This window comes from Pogoniulus pusillus, chromosome 1, assembly GCF_015220805.1.
Source record: "Pogoniulus pusillus isolate bPogPus1 chromosome 1, bPogPus1.pri, whole genome shotgun sequence".
In the NCBI taxonomy this organism is placed as follows: Eukaryota; Metazoa; Chordata; class Aves; order Piciformes; family Lybiidae; genus Pogoniulus; species Pogoniulus pusillus.
This window is the reverse complement of record NC_087264.1, coordinates 7,243,585-7,265,012: the sequence shown is the minus strand read 5'-3', so window position 1 is coordinate 7,265,012 and position 21,428 is coordinate 7,243,585. Positions and strand designations below refer to the sequence as shown.

The window sequence follows — 21,428 nt, the reverse complement described above, 5'->3', positions numbered from 1 at the left end:
CAGCTCTGTGGTGGAAATGACTGGCCAACAACTGAAAGGAAACCTTACAAAAAGAGCACAGGAGGAGCAAGGCTGCAAAGAATTCAGGTCTGTTATCATCTTTAAGATTTCTCTCTGCTCACCGCATGGCTGCCTCAAAAAAAAATGGACATAATAGAGCACCCCTGTGAGTTTATCCTTTCATGTGTAGATTCTCTCCATAGCTGCCCTCTCAAACACAAGGCAAGAAAACAACAGGTACATTCAACTTTAATGAAATAATCACCAGGTATCTGTACAGCTATAACAGAGGGGAAAAACAGCTACAGAAAGAGTGAGAACACAACCCTGGACACAGAGCAACAGTCGCAGGGGCTGGGCTGGACCAAAGCATTTCTGCCATTCTCCTCTGCTCTTGAAGACATGTTTTGCCTAAAAGGCCATACTGAAATACAGGAAATCCCCCCCAAAACTGCTTCAGGGACTGACAGAAAACAACAGCCTGGCCCCACAGGATCATTTGGTATTTCTTCACTAGAGCCTGGACATCCTTCCCTGAAGCCAACACGACAGAGATGCTGAGGCCCTTTGCTCAGCGCCAACCTGCCACAGTGCCCAGTGTGATTCTATAAGCAAGCTCTAGCAGCAGTGCTGCAGCAGCTCCAGAAGCACATACAAAAGTCCTTATGGAGTCCCTTCCAAAACTATGGCAGTATACCTGGAAGGACCAGTATAAAGTACAAAGTCATTAAAATCATACACAGCGAATGATCAGTATCTGATAGCTTATTAAATCAATCCACAGAGGAAAAAGAAGACACTTTTAACGTCCTCTGGTTTCCCTTAAGTTTTACTTGCAGAGAAGCAAGGTGTGGCACTCACTGCCCACAGTCCTCTTGTGACAACAGAGACCCTTCATCCAAGCGTAAAGCTGTGGTTGCACATCAGGGCAGTTTGCAGCCCTTGCATTGTCACAGGAATTCAAACCCTAAGGCTGGGAAGGGACCTCTCAGCAGGCTGACCATGGGCAGCCAAGCGCGGCTGCTATTTCTGTAGCAGCTGAGAAGCACACAGGGGAATTTTCTCAGCACAGGCTGGCTCGCCCACAGCTGTACACAAATCCCAGCCACGCAGATGCAATCCCAAAACATTAAAAGCCCCCTTTCTCTTGGAGACCTGGCAGCTGGAGGCAGTGATCACACACACATGCCCTTGGAGCAGGGCATCTTGTGGGCTTTGATGGCTATTGACCTGTTTGGGCATTTTAAGGCTGTTTCCCCAGGCCCTCATGTCCAGGATGTTTTTCCCTGAGGACTTTGGTTGAGATCACTCCAGCATTTCCCTCCATGTTTCAGTGCAAGCTACGTGGCATGCTGGAGCCAGCCAGGGCCTGGCAGCAGAGAGCTGGGCATGATGTACATTTCCCAAGGGATGCTCGGGCTTGCTGAAGCCAGGCTGGCATTGCAGTGGGTGAGGAGCTGTGTGGGACAGGCTCGCCCTGGCACCCAGGGACGCCAGCAGCATTCGGACCAAATCAAAGCAATTCCAGTGCCAGCAGCCCATGACAGCTACCCAGGCTATGTCATCACTGAGGCAAGAGTTGTCTGCTAACACACATGCAGCTCACTGCTATTTGTATCACATGCCACATAGTAAAAATATGCTACATCTGAGGACAGCTTCACCACAACGTCACGACTGGGATGGAAGAAGGTGAAGGAAGGAGAGGGCACCCCACAGCAGGCATGCTGCTGCCCAGCCTGCACTGCCAATGCCGCTGGGAATTTTCCTCGTTGAGCTTAATGATGCAAGAATGTCCCTCCTGGCAAACAAAGCACTGTCGTTTTCTTGGCATTGGTGCAGCACGGGGTCAGCGAGGCAAGCAGCTAATGCTGTGCTGTAACGTGTCTGGAAATGCACAGGCTGCTTGTGACAGGGGATGAGGCTGAACAAAAACTGCCTCTCGCTGCAACCATCCATCTTCATGTGATGCACCAGCAGGGGTGACCACAGTTTCTGGTGTCTGTATGTAGCAAGTACCTGTTTCCAACACTAAGCAACATCTTAAGCCTCTCTACCACTGACATCTTCATATTAACACTGCAGTCACTTTGCTTTCCCTCGACCCTGCTGAACCCCAGGGCAAACCTCCATCTATGTCCAGTGTGCCCTGAATCCAGCTCAGCAGCAGACTGGGCACTCGCTGCCTCTCAGAACCTTCCGCTAAACACAGGCTACAGAGATCTACAGCATGGACAGTAGAGAAACCTGGCATGGATGATGGCAGAACTGTAGCCTTGACATAAAAATGCCAATAAATGAAAATACAGTTGCTGCAGCACCTTCCTTTTTCCACAGTTGTGGTTGATGGTGCTGTCTGAAACCTCAGCCCCAGGAGACAAGCTGTATGTAGCATGGTCTGCCCCACATCCTAGGATCCATTTCACATAGACACACAACTGAACAGGCATGCAAAATTAACTACACCTCAGCCTCGGGAGCCCTTCAAGCTCTCCACACCAGTCCCAGGCCAAATGGAACTTTAAATTGCTCCCTATACTCTTCCTTTTGGGGGCATTGCTGCCATCACAGAAAACTGTTGTGTCTGTTCTGTTCCAGGGCCATTTCATTGACCAGCTGCTCTATAGAGGACTGGATGGCTGCCTTCACGAGGGAAGAGGCAGTCTCTATGAGAAGCAGTTCATATTGCTCCCCAGTTTTGTGCCCCTGGTCACCTGGCCCTTTCTCCTCTGCCTGGGGAATGTCACCAGCCTCAGGGCCCTCTTTATTACCGAAATCAAAGCTCCCACTTGACTTTTTATTCCCTTTTTGCTTATTTCGGTGCAGAACTGGGGACAGCTCATAGCCCTGGTCAGAGTCGGTGTTGTCAGAGTCCTCAGCCTCAGTGACGGTGATGATGATGCCAACGCCAGGGCCCACGTTTGCTTCTAACATCACTTGTTGGCTGGAGCAGGTCTGCATGCTTGCTGCATCGTCTTTAAGCACTGACTGATTGAAATCCATTGCAGTCTCTTCAGTTTTGCACTCCTCTGGAAGATTTATGCTCTTTTCTGATTCATCCCCTGCAGGCAACTCTTTACAGATACTAGGAATTTCCTGCAGCTCAGCAGACCCAGGGATGCTGTTGGGTTGATCCTTGGAAGTGAGTGCTTCAGGAGTGGTTTCCCCGCCTTCCACATGCTGATCCTTGGAAATGGGCACTTCAGGAGTGACTTCCCCACCTTCTGCAGGTTGATCCTTGGAAATGGACACTTCAGGAGCAACCCTCCCACCTTCTGCAGATTGATCCTTGAAAATAGGTGCTTCAGGAGTGACTTCCCCACCTTCTGCAGGTTGATCCTTGGAAATGGACACTTCAGGAGCAACCTCCCCACCTTCTGCAGATTGATCCTTGGAAATGGACACTTCAGGAGTGACTTCCTCACCTTCCACATGTTGATCCTTGGAAATGGGCACTTCAGGAGCAACCTCCCCACCTTCTGCAGATTGATCCTTGGAAACAGACACTTCAGGAGTAACTTCCTCACCTTCCACATGTTGATCCTTGGAAATGGGCACTTCAGGAACAACCTCTCCACCTGCTGCAGATTGATCCTTGGAAGTGGTCACTTCAGGAGCACCCACCTCACCTTGTGCAGATTGATCCTCGGAAATGGGTGCTTCAGGAGCAACCTCTCCACCTGCTGCAGATTGATCCTTGGAAATGGGTGCTTCAGGAGCAATCTCTCCACCTGCTGCAGATTGATCCTTGGAAACAGGCACTTCAGAAGCAACTTCCCCACCTTCCACAGGTTGATCCTTTGAAGTGGACACTTTGGGAGCAATTTCCTCACCTTCAATAGGTTGATCCTTGGAAATGGGTGCTTTGGCAGCAACTTCTGCACCTTCCACACAGGCTGTAGTTTGGGACTGGCTCCCCTCCTGCAGTTTTTTCTGGGCTTTTTCACTGACTGTCTCTGAACTGGTTATCTCTGCCTCAGCAGTGCACTTCATATGCTCCTCTGCATCAGGTGTGGGCTCTGTGAAGGGCTCACTTTTCCCAACAGAGCTGACGCTTTCCTTCACTGTATCCTGGTCCTCCTCCACAGAGACTGGGCTGAAGGATTCAGACTTGTCTCTTCGGGCTGAATCCTCCATCTCTTCACTGGCTTTATTCACAATGCCCCCCACTTCGTTTGCTTGACCACTGCCCTCTGACTCTTCAACTGCTTCAGAGGGGCTGGTTCTTTTCTTTCCTCTGGAGAACCGTACACAGGGCATCTTCACCCCAGAGCTTGCTCGTTTCTTCAGGAAGCCTTGAGCACAGGTCTCCTCAGTATCCACCTCCAGCTGCACCTGGGAATCGGAGGACACTTTCTTCCATGAGGATTTCTGCTTTCTCTGAGGTCTAGCAAGGTTTTTGATGGCTGCCCAGGCTCCTTTGGATGATCGTGGCTGATTAGAAACCTTTGTCTCCCCTTGGTCAGTGCTGATGCATTGGCTTTTCTCCTCTGAAGCTCCTTTGCACACATCTTTCACAGTCAACTCTTTCTTGCAAGACTTCTTCCGCTTCTTAAAACAGAGCATGGAAGGTTTTTCTGCCTGCTCCTCTGGTGGTGAGCATGTAGCCCCTGCGCTGTGAGTCTCTGCCTCTCCTGGGTTCTCCATTTGAATTTCCTTAGTTGCCTTCACCATATCGCTCCTCTCCTTTGTGTTCTGTTACTTATTTTCTCAATTAACACATCAGACACGAGAGCTGCCAGTATGCTCAAAGTGCATTTTTCCTCTCAAATTGTTTTACAAAACAGTTAGTCGTTTTCTAACGAGTGGATGTGACAGTGAAGTTCTGCTGAAGCATCTGCTTTGTAACTCCCACTTTGTCTTATTACTCACTTTATCGCCTCTCCAAGGAATCCTGGGTAGGTGTGAAGACGAACAGGCTTCTCCTTGGCTTTGCTGGTCAGTCTCTGTCAGCTCTGGGACAACCCATTTCAAGTTATGCTCAGTCTATAAACATGACTATTTAGTCGCCAGGCTGACATGACTTTTCTGGTTTGCCCCCAAACGATCATGAATCCAGCCAAGAGTCAACCATTTTTATTCACCCCCACGGCCCTGGAAATAACTTGCACTTTCTGAGCTATCTGCAATTCCACATTGCACAGGGAACTTGACTGAAGCACCAGTACAACCAGCAGCAGCCAGTGGCTGTTTCCTGCCTGCCCCGCAGTGACAAGGTCAGATGCTGCTTTGTCTTGGCTTTGCTTTCTGCTTCAGTTCCCCTGGCAGGTTATGTGAGGTTTACTGCGAAGCACAGCCAATGCTTCCATCCTTTATCTGGAACACAGCAAACAAATAGTAAGATGTGGATGTAGAGCAATTACTTTTTTAAAATAAAAGGTATTTGTTGTTTCATTGGCCTTTTTTTTCTACTGGTGACTGGGGGGGTTTTGTTAAAATAATTTATTAGGGGAGACAGACCAGGACTACAAAATCAGTTCTAGCTCTCGATGTACCACAGCAGTTTTTTTCCTGCTAATTAGCATGACTATCCAAAGGCAAAATAAGGCCACCAAGATGTCAGCCCAGTGATGCTCCAAAGGGGGACATTTTTTGTTGTTGTTTTTTTTTTCTTTTCAGCTGCTGATATTCTGACAGGTCTGTGTTACGCATGCACACACATAGATTTCCTGCTCCTACGGTTAGCTACATCTTTTTTTCCCCACTGCTCCATATGCAGTCATAGTTCCAGCTAGGGAAATTACACCCTGAGACAGCAGATATTTTTATCTTTAGTGCACCATATGACAATATGCAAAAACAGAGAATACAAAAAGGAGGCTTAGGGAATACAAAAGCAGAATCACATGGCAAGAAGGGATCTTATTTATACTACGTGCGTGCCTTCCATGGCAACCTCAATTAACACCGCACGGGTTCATCAGATAGGTGACAGTGTAGAAGACACGAACCCTTTTAAAACTGAAATTAAAACCTAACCCAAAAGCTGCCTCAAAACGTTTTGGGAGCATAAAGATGCAAAACCCTGTTACCGCAAGCACATCAACTTCTCTGGGACGAGCTGAGCGGCGGCTCCGGGCAGCTCTTCCCGCGGGATTTTGTACTCTGCAGTTCAGCAGCAGGGCGATGGACCCGGGGCTCTGGCGGGCGCGCTCCCCCGCGGCGCCCGCTTGCTTGGGGGCTTTTAATTAGAGCTTCTTTTAATTTCGGGGTTTTTTAAGGGGCAAACGAGCTTAGCCGACGGAAGCAGGTGCGAGAGCGCAGCCCGCATCCGCCGGTGCCCCGAGCGCAGCCCGCAGCCCGGCTCCGCTGCCGCCGCCTCCGCAGCGCGGGAAGTTTTGGGGGCGTTCGCGGGTGCTGCCGGAGGCAGCAGGTCCCGGCCGGCACCGCCGCTCTCCCGCTCGCCCCGCTCTCCCGCCCCGGGCAAAGGGGCAATCCCTAAAAGCCAGACCTCGCCGAGAGGACGGGAGGGCTCCTCGGGCAGCCGCCGTGGCTGCGAGAGCCCGACCCAGCACCCCACGCATGCCGCCTCCCCAACGGAGCCCCCGGAGTGCTACCGGTCCCCGCCGCGCCCGCCGCGCCCTCACCTGCGGCCCGCTCCGCGCGGCTGCGCTGCCGCCGCCGCCGCCGCCACCGCCTCCCGCCGCAGCCGCGCCCCCCGGGCCGGCGGGGAGGGCGCTGCCGGCAGCCCCCCGCCCCCCGCCGAGGCAGTCCCCGGCCCGCCCCCCGGCGCTGGGGCGGCTCTGCGGGAATCTGCCGGCAGCCTGCTGAGAGCGCGGGGCTGTGGGGAGGGGGCGCCGAGAGCCTGGCCTAGCCGGAGCCTGGGGCAGCGTAGCCGCTCCGCGTTTGGAGGTCGCGCCGAGGGGAGGCTGAGAGACCTGGGGCAGGTTCGCCTGGAGGAGGGAGCTGATCAGTGCTGATCAGCATCTAAGGACGATGCAGTCAGTGGTGTCCAGCAGCTGGACAAGAACAGTCTGGACCACAGGCGGTTCCATTTGAACATGTGGGAAAACGTCTTTCCTGTGAGAATCACAGAATCAACCAGGCTGGAAGAGACCTCCAAGATCATCCAGTCCAACCTAGCACCCAGCCCTAGCCAGTCAACTAGACCATGGCACTAAGTGCCTCAGCCAGGCTTTGCTTCAACACCTCCAGAGACGGTGCCTCCACCACCTCCCTGGGCAGCCCATTCCAATGCCAATCACTCTCTCTGCCAACAACTTCTAACATCCAGCCTAGACCTCCCCTGACACAACTTGAGACTGTGTCCCCTTCTTCTATTGCTGCTTGCCTGGCAGAAGAGACCAACCCCCACCTGGCTACAGCCTCCCTTCAGGTAATTGTAGACAGCAATGAGGTCCCCCCTGAGCCTTCTCTTCTCCAGGCTAAACAACCCCAGCTGCCTCAGCCTTGCAGAAGATCGAGTCCAACCTCCACTGCCAGAGCAGGATCGTCTGGACCAGATCACACAGGAATGTGTCCAAGAGAGTCAAGGGTGACAGAGCCCTGGAACAGGCTACCCAGAGAGGCTGTGGAGTGTCCTTACCTGGAGAAATCCCAAACCTGCCTGTGCATGATCCTGTGCAACCTTCTTGAGGTAAACCTGGGGGAAGCCAGACAAGATGATCTTCAGAGGTCCCCTCCAATGCCTACCATTCTATACTTCTGGTACACTGTGGGATAGGAGCCTCTCTTCTTGAGGGACCATATTCCACTTCACATGGCAGCATCACTCCTCATTGGGAAAGATCCCACTCATTCTCAGAGTAAATTTTCTTCTCCTCCCCAGTTGTGCACAGCAGCAGACAGTGAAACCATACTCAAAGTAGAGGTCTTCCTAGGGACAGAGCTGTGAGTTTCCAACTTGGATCCTAATATCAGCAAGATACACTGAAAGAGAGCACCCCAGGAGGAAGGGGTGCTGAGCGTTTGGGGATCTGGCTGTGGGAAGGAAGAGGGTCTTGCTCGTGGAAGCTGTTTTTTTTATCCCACCTAGCACCTTCACAGCTTGAAGCACACTGCTTCAATTGCTGCTGGAGCTGCACCTTCAGAGGTGGTGGTAAGAACAGTCAGATCTTGAGCTTAAACTAATCTTTGCCCTGCACTTTGGCCACAACAACCCCAAGCAACACTACAGGCTGGGGACAGAGTGGCTGGAGAGCAGCCAGGCAGAAAGGGACCTGGGGGGTACTGGTAGAGAGTAGCTGAGCATGAGCCAGCAGTGTGCCCAGGTGGCCAAGAGAGCCAATGGCATCCTGGCCTGCATCAGGAACAGTGTGGCCAGTAGGACAAGGGAGGTTATTCTTCCCCTGTACTCAGCACTGGTCAGGCCACACCTTGAGTGCTGTGTCCAGTTCTGGGCTCCTCAATTCAAGAGAGATGTTGAGGTGCTGGAATGTGTCCAGAGAAGGGTGACAAAGCTGGTGAGGGGCCTGGAACACAGCCCTGTGAGGAGAGGCTGAGGGAGCTGGGGGTGTGCAGCCTGGAGAAGAGGAGGCTCGGGGCTGACCTCATTGGTCTACAACTACCTGAAGGGGCATTGTAGCCAGGTGGGGATGGCCTCTTCTCCTAGGCAACCACCAATACAACAAGGGGACACAGTCTCAAGTTGTGCCAGGGGAAAGTATAGGCTGGATGTCAGGAGGAAGTTCTTCACAGAGAGAGTGATTGGCATTGGAATGGGCTGCCCAGGGAGGTGGTGGAGGCACCATCCCTGGAGGTGTTGAAGCAAAGCCTGGCTGAGGCACTTAGTGCCATGGTCTAGTTGACTGGCTAGGGCTGGGTGCTAGGTTGGACTGGATGCTCTTGGAGGTCTCTTCCAACCTGGTTGATTCTATGATTCTAAATAAGGGCATCCCTCTCCTATGAGGAGAGAGTAGGGGGTGTTCAATCTCAAAAAGAGAAGCTCTGAGGAGTCTTTCAGTACTTACAAGAGGGCCCGTAAGAAAGGCAGGGACAGGCTGTTTCAGTAAGACAAGGGGTGGTGGTTCTAGACTAAAAGGGAGGACATTTCAGCTAGAGATAAGAAATTCTTTAGTGTAAGGGCAGCGAGACACTGGAACAGGTTGTCCAGGGAAGTTGTGGATGTCCCTTCCACACAATTGTTCAAGGCCAGGTCAGAGGGGCTGAGCAGCCTTCTCTAACAGAAAGTGCCCCTGCCCACAGCAGAGGAGTTGGAATTAGATGATTTTTGAGATCTTTTCCAACTCCAGCTGTTTTGTTCTATAAAATGCCAGAGAATGTGCCTTTCTCATATGAACCTTTTTTCTCCAGAGCAGCTGAGACCTGACTTAAAAAAAAAATTGCAGCTCCAGCTGTTATGATTGATGGGGGGACCTCCAGAAAATGGACTACCAGGCTACCAGCTGAAGAACCGCACAAAACTGTAGCTTGAGATGCCTGAATGTCCCCATTCATCTCTATGGGTAGCTGACTGACGCCCACAAACGTTTCAAGGACGTTAACTACTTCACAGCATGTCTGCACAGTAGAAACCAGGCGAGGCAGCCCACTTTGAATCTGCCAAGTGGCTTCCAGTGTGGGCCAGCCTTAGAAAAATACACATGGTCTCCCCCCTCCTTAGCTTCTCCATGAGAAAGAAAGGTACAAAATGGGGTTGTTGGGCTGAACACCAGCCAGCAGGGCAGAAAAGAGGATCAAACAACAGGAAGAATTGCCCTTTTAAAAGCTCCCCTGTGAGATATGTTTGCTTGTGTTCACCATTCGGGTTAGTTATCTTCTTTTGGCAACAGCTTCTCTCCCTTAGGTGAGTGGTGGGTTCTAATTATGACCTACTTCTGTCTTAAAGCCAAGTAAGGCCCTTGGGCTCCAGGACATTTTCCCTTGTTGCTGCTCAGGCAAGAGGGAGGAAAGCAGGCAGGGGTAATGAGGGTGGCTCACATGTGGTACACTCTCTCAAGGGTGGCACGATGGTGGCAGGCTCTCATCGATCCCCTTTGAGAACACCTCTCACAGAATTCTATTACTCCTGCCCCTCCAGGGGAAGATTCCAGCACCAAAGGCTGCTGTATAGGGTAGCAGGGTCCAGCAGAGGGCTACGAGGATGATTAGGGGACAGGAGGGCAAGGCTTATGAGGAGAGGCTGAGGGATCTGGGGCTGTTTAGTCGGGAGAAAAGAAGACTGAGAGGGGATTTGATAAATGTTTATAAATATCTGAGGGCTGGCCAGGAGGGGGGAGCAGGCTCTGCTCACTGCTCCCTGGGATAGAAGGAGCAATGGGTGTACGTTGCAGCCTCAACACAAGGGGAAACTTCTTTACTGTAAGGGTCACAGAGCACTGGAACAGGCTCCCCAGAGAGGTTGTGGAGTCTCCTGTGGAGACTTCAAGGCCTGTCTGGATGTGTTCCTCTGTGATCTGTGTTAGATTGTGTGGTCCTGCTCTGGCAGGGGGGGTTGGGCTCGATGATCTCTTTGGGTCCCTTCCAACCCCTAACATCCTCTGATCCTATGAGTCCTATGAACAGGGTCTGGGGCAAGCTGAGGAGCTGGTTAGAACATAGGTAAGCTTGAAAGATGATCCCCATCCAGTTGTAGGCTTAGTTTTCTTTCCAGGCCTGGCTCTGGTGATACAGATCAAACCAGCCAAGCACCACTTTCTCCTTTTTTGGGCCCTATCACTAGTAAAAGAAAGAAATTATTAAATCTGTTATTTCTCATGTGACATGATGCAGAACTCTCATTACAGCACAGCTGGGCCAATGGAGGGCCATAACACCAGCTAAGCGTCCACAAATAGCCCACAGAGTACAAATTTGAACATAATCAGTTTCTTCTCTAGGCAACAGAAAGAAAAGACAACCTTCCAATATTTAGTTAGGAGGAATTAAGTGTCTTTTGTGTCTTGTTTGATAGAGCAAGAACGAGCTGGCATACTTACTTGCCAAGGAGAGAGTTAAAAAAACTCCACACAACCAATTTTTGTAGCAGTCCTGCAAGACCTAGAGCAGGGACACCAGAGAGAGCTCACATCCCAGCAGGTTGAGAGTGCAGGTTAGGAGAACATTCCCACTAACCTCTAGAGATGCTTGGGGCCATTTTTTGACCTCTATGCTTTGTTCCCACCAGTCCTGCTGTGCACATCAAACCCTTAAACAGTTTCAGGGCCTGAGCCAAGGTTTTGCCTCACTGCAGGAGATGGACTACCAACCTCTTGAACTGTCTCTTTCAAGCACATGTCTATGATCTCATGCTACACTAAAAGGAGGCTAATCTTAGCATAAATTTGCACTTATCCCATCTTTCATAAGCATAAAATGAAGGTGGAGCAGAGAGCGCTCACAGGCAGGCAATGCAGCAGAGAAGATTAAATGTAGGAACTGACAGCAGACTTGGCAGCATCAGCTCTGGCAACCTGCTTCAAAGGAAGGCTCAGCCAAGGTGCTGCAGGTGAGGAGACACTTTCAGTTCGGCAGGGGGCTGGGTAGCAACAGAGAGCAGCCCTTCCAACCCCTTGCAAATGGCTTGTGTGTGACTCTCGCTAATCTGGCTGCCAGTAGCTCCTCAGCTGAACACCCTCAAAATTTTAGGAGGCTGTGAATGCATCTCAAATATGTTTACAATGATTTAGGCTGTTCTGCCTGCTTCTCCAAGAACCAGGTCATTTGTACAGACTTTTTCATCCCTCCTGAATAACCTGATACAAACATATATGCAGAGAGAGTGAGCTGTGTATCTGTGTACTACAGATGCATCTGTACATTGGTACACACCTACATCCTGATTTTCCCAGTTCTTACCAAAACCAGTGTGTTTTTAGATTCAGTTCTGATGCAAACAGATGGGCCTTGCAAGTCTTAATTCAGCTATTTTTGCAGTCAACTGCAAGTATCTCAAATTCATGGAATAATTCAGGTAGTTTATTTCCTATAGATGACACATCATCTAGGAAAGGAAACAAGATTAAACACACAGTGGTGCATTGCAGGCAACTTATTACTGCAATAATCACTCCTACTTGTCAATATAAGGATTGCTGCTGCGTGCAGTTAATCACAGAAATAAATTCTACTTCAGTAACCTCAGTGCATACATTAAAGCCCAAAAAGCACTTGAAGCATTTACCAGTTTATTTGTATTGGTTAAAAAGTTGGCAGCAGTGATATTTTTATGTTACAAAACGATTTCTGGCCTGCTGACAAAGCCTGCTACAAGTGACTTGATCACTACTGACATTGTCTCTGTTCACCAAAAAGGTACCTTAGTAAACAAGGCTTTTATCAACAGTGTGACTACTTATTGTTGGGCATAAGGTGGTTCAAAAGACACGTTTGGTAGAAGCCAGAGATCCAGTCCCTACAGGTATGGTATCCAAAGGTTTGATTTCCATTAACAGTCACAGGTGGCCTTTCTAAAAGGGAAATTTGATGTGGCTCAGGTGCCTGCAGGAATAATTCACAGCACAAGCCAGAGTAAGCACTTTTGGAGAGAGATGAGAAGTAACAAGGATTCCTCCTTGCTCCTATTTTAAATGACATGGGTGCAGTTTCAGAGCACAGCAGTTTCTCCTGCAGCGTGAGAAGTGGAACACAGAACTCAGTATGGCAAATCAGAACAAGGCTTTCAAAGATAATATATGCTACAAAAGCCCTATGGTTAAGGCAATTAAGTCCCAAGACTGTTTTGAAGAGCTGCAGCTTTAGGATGTTTAATTATTAAAATGATGCCATTGAATCAGAAGAGGTCCCTAAACCCAAGCTTCTGTATTCTCCTTCAGCTACAATTTTGAAGCAGGAGGTTTGTTGGGCCAGTGTGCTTTACACTGTCAGTGGCAACTACCTTGCAACTCAGCAGTTTAAAAATTATCACAGATTTAAAGCAGTTGATTCTTTAGCACTCCTTGTTCCAGTCATTTCTTGCACTACATTCTCAGTCATATCTTGTTTTGACTTTAAAAGATCAGAGCATAGTCCTGTTTACATGACTCATCAGGTGTTCTTCTGGGAGCTGAAAAGAAAAATAAATTTAATTACTATTATATAGTACTGCAGGCAATTTTCAGGCTGAATTATAATCAAATGTCATTTGGAAACATATGGCATAATGTAAGATTAGCTTAACTCCATTATCTCAAGATGAGAAATACAGCTCAAATATTGAGAGTCTTCAAGAAGGCACCTACCTTCACTAAGTCCTTTCAAAAGAGCCCATTTACTTCTCCTGACACTGGATCCAAGTCTATATCATAAAAACAGGGTCTTGTAGGAAGTCCTGGCATAGTGCTCATCTGGACAACAAAAGACAAAACATTCAGATGAAAGCAGTGTAGTTCCATGCAGAAGGTAGTACTAAACCCCCTTTATGAAGGCTGTGATGCCGACAGCTAGTGCAGCTTCTTGCACATGTGCATACTATGGATGTAACCAACATCCAGTGTTTTGAAGCATAGTGACAATCAGCAAATCCAGACTCAGTACATCACCTGGTGGCTTTGTTTTTTTATGATGATGATTGAGTTTGGCTTTTGCCTCTGGTAGTGATTGAGCCCAAGATCATAGAATTGTAGAATCAACTAGACTTGAAGACACCTCCAAGATCATCCAGGCCAACCTAGCACCCAGCCCCAGGCAATCAACTAGACCATGGCACTAAGTGCCTTATCTAGGCTTTTCTTGCACACCTCCAGGGACAGTGACTCCACCTCCCTGGGCAGCCCATTCCAATGCCATTCACTCTCTCTGGCAAGAACTTCCTCCTCACATCCAGCCTAGACCTCCCCTGGCACAACTTGAGACTGTGTCTCCTTGTTCAGTTGCTGGTTGCCTGGCAGAAGAGACCAACCCCCATCTGGCTACAGCCTCCCTTTAGGTAGTTGTAGAGAGCAATGAGGTCACCCCTGAGCCTCCTCTTTTCCAGGCTAAACACCCCCAGCTCCCTCAGCCTCTCCTCAAGATCTTAGATACTCATCTGACCAGCTAACTGCTAGAGGAGCCTTCACAGGCTTTGCTGTGGTAAGACAATAATTACTTGTGGCAGTATCCTGGTTATTAAAATGAGAATATATGTTTTAGTACAGCTTTGCTGACTGTAAAGTGCCAGTTGATTATAGTTCTTGAAGGGTCTAGCAATAGAAGTGTTAGATAATTAGGAATAATTATATATGTAATAGAGCTATATATAATAGTTTGGTTCTGTTGTCTGGGTTTTTTGTGGTGGTCATCCTTGTTTTTTCAACTGGGATAAAACTGAAATAGAGATGGAGAGGTCAGTTCTCCTGGCTGGAACATTTCTGAGGCATACAAATCAGGAAGGCTGTGCAGTGTCAGAATTGAAACTAACAATAGAGCTGTCAGCATCACGCCTGCCTCAGGCCAGTCCCCTCTAGCTGCCCACTGATGAGTGCCCAGTTTCAGAACCACAGAACATGAGGCCATGGGGACACTAGGCCTCATTTACTAATGCAGGGAAGGGAAGTCCTGCCCAGCTAACTCAACATTTAGGCCAAATACAGATGCTCTACAAAGGTGGGCAACTTGTGACCATGCTCAGTGGTTTGTGTCAGCAGTCCTTCATCCTTAGAAAATGAGACCTTGGATTTCTTATTACTTGCATCACCCAGCCTCAGCTTTCCCAATCAGTATTGTTATGCCCATCTCCAGTAGATCAAAGATATCTTTGGCATCCTGGTATTTTCTCCCTGAGCCACTATTTTGCACTCTAATCAAATTACCTCCCAGTCTTCCTCTGGATAAGAGGCTAAGCAGCAAGGAGGCAAAGCTGTTTGTTAGGCATTTTCTGCAGTTCCCCAATTTGTGTGGGGATCTTCTGCAGTGCCACTCCATTTTCCTAAGCCATTTTTAAGTGCCAACACCAATCTCATACATGTGTCACTGCAGGTCTTGCTCCACTTAAATGGAGATAAAAACCACTTGACATCTGCTCTGTAATGCGTTCTAGGACTGCACCAGCTTCCTGTCAGAGCCACTGTTTTCCCAGGCAAAGAACAGAGGGGCTATGGAGAAAAACCCTCTTTGTGTTTAGTTGCATGAACATTCTTCTCTCAAGAGCCAAGGTATTAAGAGATCTGAAGAGCCTGGAGGGGTTTTCCTGTTCTTAACTACAGTCACTGCCAGTCTCCAGCCATGCAGACCAAGAAACTTCCTATTTATTTACCTATCACTGAAGAATTCTAGAGCTCTGCACATCTCCACCTACAGATACAAAAGGCCACAGCAGGAGGTGAGACAGTAACATTCAACAGAGTAGGAGGTGTCACACTGCTGAAGATGGGCCTGATCTTACTATTTCTTGCACTTTCTATTTTGAAGGGACAGATCATTTTACTTCCGTTCATGTCCCACAGGGCAGCCCACAGTGGCTACTCTGCTATCTTATTTAGTATGTTTAAACCCTGACTTTCCATGCAGTGCACAATAGCTACTGCTTTTCTTTAGAAGTGCCTACAATACTTAATGCCCTCAGTTATTTTCAGAGCTGATGAACTTTTTCTTCATTATTCTCTTGCCCCTCAACACCACATGTGCTGAAAAAGAGCACAGGGGCATTCCCACTGTTTACTTACATGGTGAAAATGGGACTTGGGGGTGTTGGTGGATGAGAAGCTCAACAGGAGCCAGCAGTGTGCACTTGCAGCCCAGAAAGCCAAACAGATCCTGGGCTGCATCAGAAGTGTGGCCAGCAGATCAAGGGAGGTGATTCTCCCCTCTACTCCGCTCTGCTGAGACCCCACCTGGAGTACTGCATCCAGTTCTGGAGCCCATATTACAAGAAGGATGTGGAGATGCTGGAGTTTGTCCAGAGAAGGGCCATAAAGATGCTCAGAGGGATGCAGCAGCTCTGCTATGAGGACAGACTGAAAGAGTTGGGGCTGTGCAGTCTGGAGAAGAGGAGGCTCCCAGGTGACCTTCTTGTGGCCTTCCAGTATCTGACGGGGGCCTCCAAAAAATCTGGGGAGGGACTTTTTAGGCTCTCAGAGAGTGACAGGACCAGGGGGAGTGGAGCAAAGCTGGAGGTGGGGAGATTCAGCCTGGACATGAGGAGGAAGTTGTTGAGCATGGGAGTGTGAGAGCCTGGAATGGGTTGCCTAGGGAGGTGGTTGAGGCCCCATGCATGGAGGTGTTTAAGGCCAGGCTGGATGGGGCTCTGGCCAGCCTGATCTAGGGTAGGGTGTCCCTGCCCACAGCAAGGTGTTAGAAGTAGATGACCCTTGTGGTCCCTTCCAACCCTGACTGATTCTATGATTCTAATTACCTTCTTTTTAATAAGCACTGGAGAAGAAAAGAGTACATGGCATTAATGAGCTTTACACAAAAGAAAAATGTTTCCAGACATTACAACTAGGTGATCCTTGTGGTCCCTTCCAACCCTGATTGATTCTGTGATTTTAAATAAAACCAATACCAACTCAAAAGTTCTTACTTACTGCATCTGGGGAACTTTTGAAAAACTGCCACTTAGGAACTGAAAATCAGAGCTGGATAAAGTGATTTGTTTTTCAATTCATCAGCATCACCAGAAAAGAAACCCAACCAATTTTAACCCAATGTTTTCTTTCACTTGCATTACTTTCCATGCTAGGTAATGTTAAATCTAGAGAACTGTCAAAATTTGATTTCCTTTAAAACCCTAAAAGTATTGCACTGAAGTATGACAGCTTCAACTTAAGTCAGAAATGAGAAAAAAAACCCCACCACGCACAAAACTCAGGAGCTAAGAAATAATGTGTCATAGCTCTGTGATTAACTTCAGGTAAGAATATGCACGCACCAGTGATTAAGTTCACGACAAATCTCTCCTGAAAGCTTCTCACAGAGCTAAGTATTTGCTGAATTTTCAGCTCACACAGTTCAACAGCTGCTGCCAAAAACTTACTCTGAGGCTAACACACCTCCTGCTGAATGGGTTTAAAACAGGGATCTGATTCAAAATGCCCTGCCCTGCTTCTCAAATGGACACCTTTTCCCTGGCTTTGCAGACACCACAGAGGAGGGACCTTTGTGTTCCTAAGCTGCTGTCGATTCTGGCAGAATTAAAGCTGTGATGTACTACGTGTCCAAGAAAACATTAGGAATCTGGGATGGCAGCAGGAAGGAAAAAGTCCAACTCCATAGAAATGGAAGACATCAAAAAGTGAGCCAAAATGATAGTTGTAATGTCTGGAAACATTTTTCTTTTGTGTGAAGCTCATTAATGCCATGTACTCTTTCCTTCTCCAGTGCTTATCAAAAAGAAGGTAATTAGAATCATAGAATCAGTCAGGGTTGGAAGGGACCACAAGGATCATCTACTTCATCTAGGGATCAGGCTGGCCAGAGCCCCATCTAGCCTGGCCTTAGACACCTCCAGGGATAGGGCCTCAACCACCTCCCTGGGCAACCTATTCCAGCCTCTCACCACTCTCATGCTCAACAACTTCCTCCTCACGTCCAGTCAATCCCCCCCATCTGCAGCTTTGCTCCATTCCCCCTCATCCTGTCACTCCCTGAGAGCCTAAAAAGTCCCTCCCCAGCTTCTCTGTAGGCCCCCTTCAGATACTGGAAGGCCACAAGAAGGTCACCTGGGAGCCTCCTCTTCTCCAGACTGCACAGCCCCAACTCTTCCAGTCTGTCCTCATAGCAGAGCTGCTGCAGCCCTCTGAGCATCCTCATGGCCCTTCTCTGGACACACTCCAGCACATCCACATCCTTCTTGTAATGGGGGCTCCAGAACTGGATGCAGTACTCCAGGTGCAGTCTCAGCAGAGCGGAGTAGAAGGGGAGAGTCACTTCCCTTGATCTGCTGGCCACACTTCTCCTGATGCAGCCCAGGATCAGTTTGGCTTTCTGGGCTGCAAGTGCACACTGCTGGCTTGCAAAAAAATCTTGGCTTGCAAAAAAATGCCATCAATAACAGAAAGAAGCATGCTACCTTCAATTTTATCCCCAAGCACAGATTACTCTTCAGAAAGATAGATGATCCAGGCTTTAATCAGGATGTGGTTATTTTATTTACCTTGGGTCATCTGGAAACCTTTATGTACTTTTTCTTTCTTTTACAGAATTACAAGAAAAAGATATCCAATATTTGGCTCTAGGTAGCATCTAAAGGAAGTAGAGATCCAACTCTTAAACAGCAAATTTAATCATGGGAGCCATGCAGTCTTAATGCTTTTGAAAGCTTATTAAATCTTGGAAAATTCAAGTTGCCATGAAGATTTCAGGAAAAGTTTTAAGCCTTTTAGGTTTTATGATGCCGTAACTGAATGGGTAGATTCAGGGGAACCCAGTGTATGTAGTCTACCTTGACCTTAGCAAGGCCTTTGACACCATCTCCCATGACATTTTAGTGAGCAAGCTGAGGATGTGTGGAATGGAAGAGCAGACAGTCAGGTGGGTTAGGAACTGGTTGCAAGATAGAGTTCAGAGGGTGGTGATCAATGGTGTCAGGTCCAGCTGGAGAGCTGTGACTAGTGGTGTCCCCCAGGGATCAGTGCTGGGGCCAGTCCTGTTCAACATCTTCATCAATGACATTGATGAGCAGTCGGAGTCTGCTCAACAGGTTTGCTGCTGACACCAAGCTTGGAGGCTTGGCTGACACAGCTGAAGGCTGTGAGGTCATCCAGGGAGATCTGGACAGACTGGAGAGCTGGGCACAGAGGAATCAGATGAAGTTCAACAAGGACAAGTCCAGAGTCCTTCATGTGGGGAGGAATAATAAACTCTACCAGTACAGGCTGGGAGGTGATCTGCTGGAGAGCAGCCCTGTGGAGAGGGACCTGGGAATTCTGGTGGATAACAAATTAACCATGGCACAGCAATGTGCCCTTGTGGCGAAGAAGGCCAATGGGATCCTGGGGTGTATTAGGAGGAGTGTGTCCAGCAGATGAAGGGAGGTTCTCCTCCGCCTCTCCTCTGACCTGGTGAGACCTCATCTTGAATACTGTGTTCAGTTTTGGGCTCCCCAGTTGAAGAGGGACAGGGATCTGCTGGAGAGGATGCAGTAGAGGGCTACAAGCATGATTAGGGGACTGGAGGACATGGCTTATGAGGAGAGGCTGAGGGATCTGGGGCTTTTTAGTCTGGAGAAAAGACTGAGAGGGGATTTGATAAATGTTTATAAGTATCTGAGGGCTGGCCAGGAGTGGCGGGACAGGCTCTGCTCACTGCTCCCTGGAATAGGACAAGAAGCAATGGGTGTTAGTTGCAGCACAGGAGGTTCCGCCTCAACACAAGGGGAAACTTCTTTACTGTAAGGGTCACAGAGCACTGGAACAGGCTCCCCAGAGAGGTTGTGGAGTCTCCTGTGGAGACTTTCAAGGCCTGTCTGGATGTGTTCCTCTGTGATCTGTGTTGGATTGTGTGGTCCTGCTCCAGCAGGGTGGCTGGACTCTATGATCTCTTTGGGTCCCTTCCAACTCCTAACATCCTACGATCCTAGGCTCAAAAAATAAGAGAAAGACAGAGGTGCCTGCTTCAACTGCTGCATCCTCTAAAATCATAGAATCTAACAAGTTACTTGACATTTGCCCAGAAGGGATTCCCCAGAAACATTTCCAGTGAATCCTCTCACCCTAATGTTCTTTGTTTGGATGCAAACCTGAACATTAGTGCATTCTGCACTCAGCTCCTCTTTCTGCCAGGCAATTCATAGTAAAGCTGTTCCAGGATCCTGTTTCCACTGTAGCTGACATTATGCCATCAAAGGAAAGAAAGTAAAAACTCAAGGGAACAGTGAAATGAATTGTTGGAACCAATGCTGGCTGAGCAGTAAAGGGTCATCAAAACCATGTGAACCAAATGGGAGGGGGGACTGACAAATGATTCACAGCATAGGTTAGCTTCACTTTGGAAGCATTTTATCCAAAGCTGGTTGCTTTGTAAGCTCTGGAGGAGTTGTCCTGCTCTACCTTCATCTGCATATGTACACAGATGTGAATTCACCGAAAAGTGCATCACCAGGAGCACAAAGATACAACAGCAATTAGGTGGGCCAAGGATTTCTCCCATTCCTGCTACCAGCAAGGAATTTTTCCCAAGGTGGGCCAAGAATTTCTCCAATTCCTGCTACCAGACTGTAGCTCCAGATTTCACAGAATCACCAAGGTTGTAAGAGACCTCATAAATCATCCCTTTACCACAGAGCTCAAGGCTAGACCATGGCACCAAGTGCCACGTCCAATCTTGTCTTGAACAGCTCCAGGGACGGCGACTCCACCACCTCCCCGGGCAGCCCATTCCAGTGTCCAATGACTCTCTCAGTGAAGAACTTTCTCCTCACCTCCAGCCTAAATCTCCCCTGGCACAGCTTGAGGCTGTGTCCTCTCGTTCTGGTGCTGGCTACCTGAGAGAAGAGAGCAACCTCCTCCTGGCCACAACCACCCCTCAGGTAGTTGTAGACAGCAATAAGGTCACCCCTGAGCCTCCTCTTCTCCAGGCTAAACAATCCAAGCTCCCTCATTAGCTACAGGGCACAGCTTTTCCCCAAAAATGAAGAAGACAGAGACATGAAATCTAAAGAGTACACTGGGGACTTGCTAAGAGTGCAGGTGGTCAATTTTAGCTTCCCCCTCCTTCCTCCTGGAAAAAAAAACACTAGCAAGGCACCTAATATCCTGGACTGCTAAAATACCAACTGTAAACAACAAGGATCCTCCAAAACGAGCCTCTCTTCTGTGACTGCTTAACTGGAGTGCACAGGGAGGCAGCTGAGGGTTCCCTTCAGTCACGTACCGTTCCAACGAGCGGATACAGGAACCCAGCACCAACACTGGCTCGAATGTCTCGGATTGGCAGAATAAAACCTGTAGGTGCTCCTTTTTGTTCTGGGTCATGAGACAACGACAGGTGAGTTTTAGCCATGCAGATTGGCAGATTTCCAAATCCCTAGGAAAGGCAATGAAAAGAGAGAAGTAAGTGAAAAGCCAGTAACCTTTCCTGTACACAGACGTTAATTGCTCTCTTGTGCCATTCTCTGCAGACATCAGATATTTTATCACAAAATTTACTGTTATGAAATGCTTCATCTGCAGCCTGTCAGATCCATGGACCATTCTGCATGCTCAGTTCCACCTCTCTCAAACTCTCTCCCCACTGCTTGCCAAGTAATAAAGAAAGGGTCACTAGAATCATAGAATCAACCAGGTTGGAAGAGACCTCCAAGATCATCCAGTCCAACCTATCACCCAGCCCTAACCAATCAACTAGACCATGGCACTAAGTGCCTCATCCAGTCTTTTCTTGAAGACCCCGAGGGACAGAAGATCCATTAAAAGAAACAGCCTCCAGCACATCCAATGGAGGAAGAAATTAATGGTATGGAAGTCTTAGATACACAGTCTCGATAGCTAACTTACTTTCCACTCTCTTTTCAAAACATTATACAGCCCAGAACTGAAGGGTTTTTTTTGTCTGAGGTCAGTTAATTAGAAATGTTTGATCAATGTAATTGGGGTCATAAGGAAGCAGCAATTATA

The 21,428-nt window shown here is 48.5% G+C and overlaps 2 protein-coding genes across 5 annotated transcripts in view; both read right to left on the bottom strand.

The window, feature by feature from the left end:
* Positions 1-232: 232 nt before the first annotated feature.
* AKAP5 (A-kinase anchoring protein 5) lies at positions 233-6,661 on the bottom strand. Of its 2 annotated transcripts, none has more exons than XM_064158028.1 (2): positions 6,588-6,661; positions 233-5,316 (listed from the first exon to the last, which is right to left on the bottom strand). In XM_064158028.1, exon 2 carries the CDS (start codon positions 4,672-4,674, stop codon positions 2,566-2,568), a length of 2,109 nt encoding a protein of 702 aa, XP_064014098.1. In that variant the 5' UTR covers positions 4,675-5,316; positions 6,588-6,661; the 3' UTR covers positions 233-2,565. The 2 variants fall into 2 exon arrangements, with proteins under 2 accessions (XP_064014098.1, XP_064014166.1); XM_064158096.1 differs by lacking the exon at positions 6,588-6,661 and adding an exon at positions 6,033-6,448.
* Positions 6,662-12,069: 5,408 nt separating this feature from the next.
* MTHFD1 (methylenetetrahydrofolate dehydrogenase, cyclohydrolase and formyltetrahydrofolate synthetase 1) overlaps positions 12,070-21,428 on the bottom strand; it is a 49,873-nt gene continuing 40,514 nt past the window's right edge. For all 3 annotated transcript variants that reach the window (XM_064157732.1, XM_064157902.1, XM_064157816.1), the window contains 3 exons: positions 20,686-20,838; positions 13,140-13,244; positions 12,070-12,964 (listed from right to left, as the gene is read on the bottom strand). In XM_064157732.1, the coding sequence (XP_064013802.1) occupies positions 13,155-13,244; positions 20,686-20,838 (243 nt within the window). In that variant the 3' untranslated portion in view covers positions 12,070-12,964; positions 13,140-13,154. The remainder of the gene's footprint in view (positions 12,965-13,139; positions 13,245-20,685; positions 20,839-21,428) is intronic.

Coding starts and splice junctions, on each gene's coding strand:
- AKAP5 (XM_064158028.1), bottom strand. CDS start 4,674: ATGGTGAAGGCAACTAAGGAAATTCAAATGGAGAACCCAGGAGAGGCA.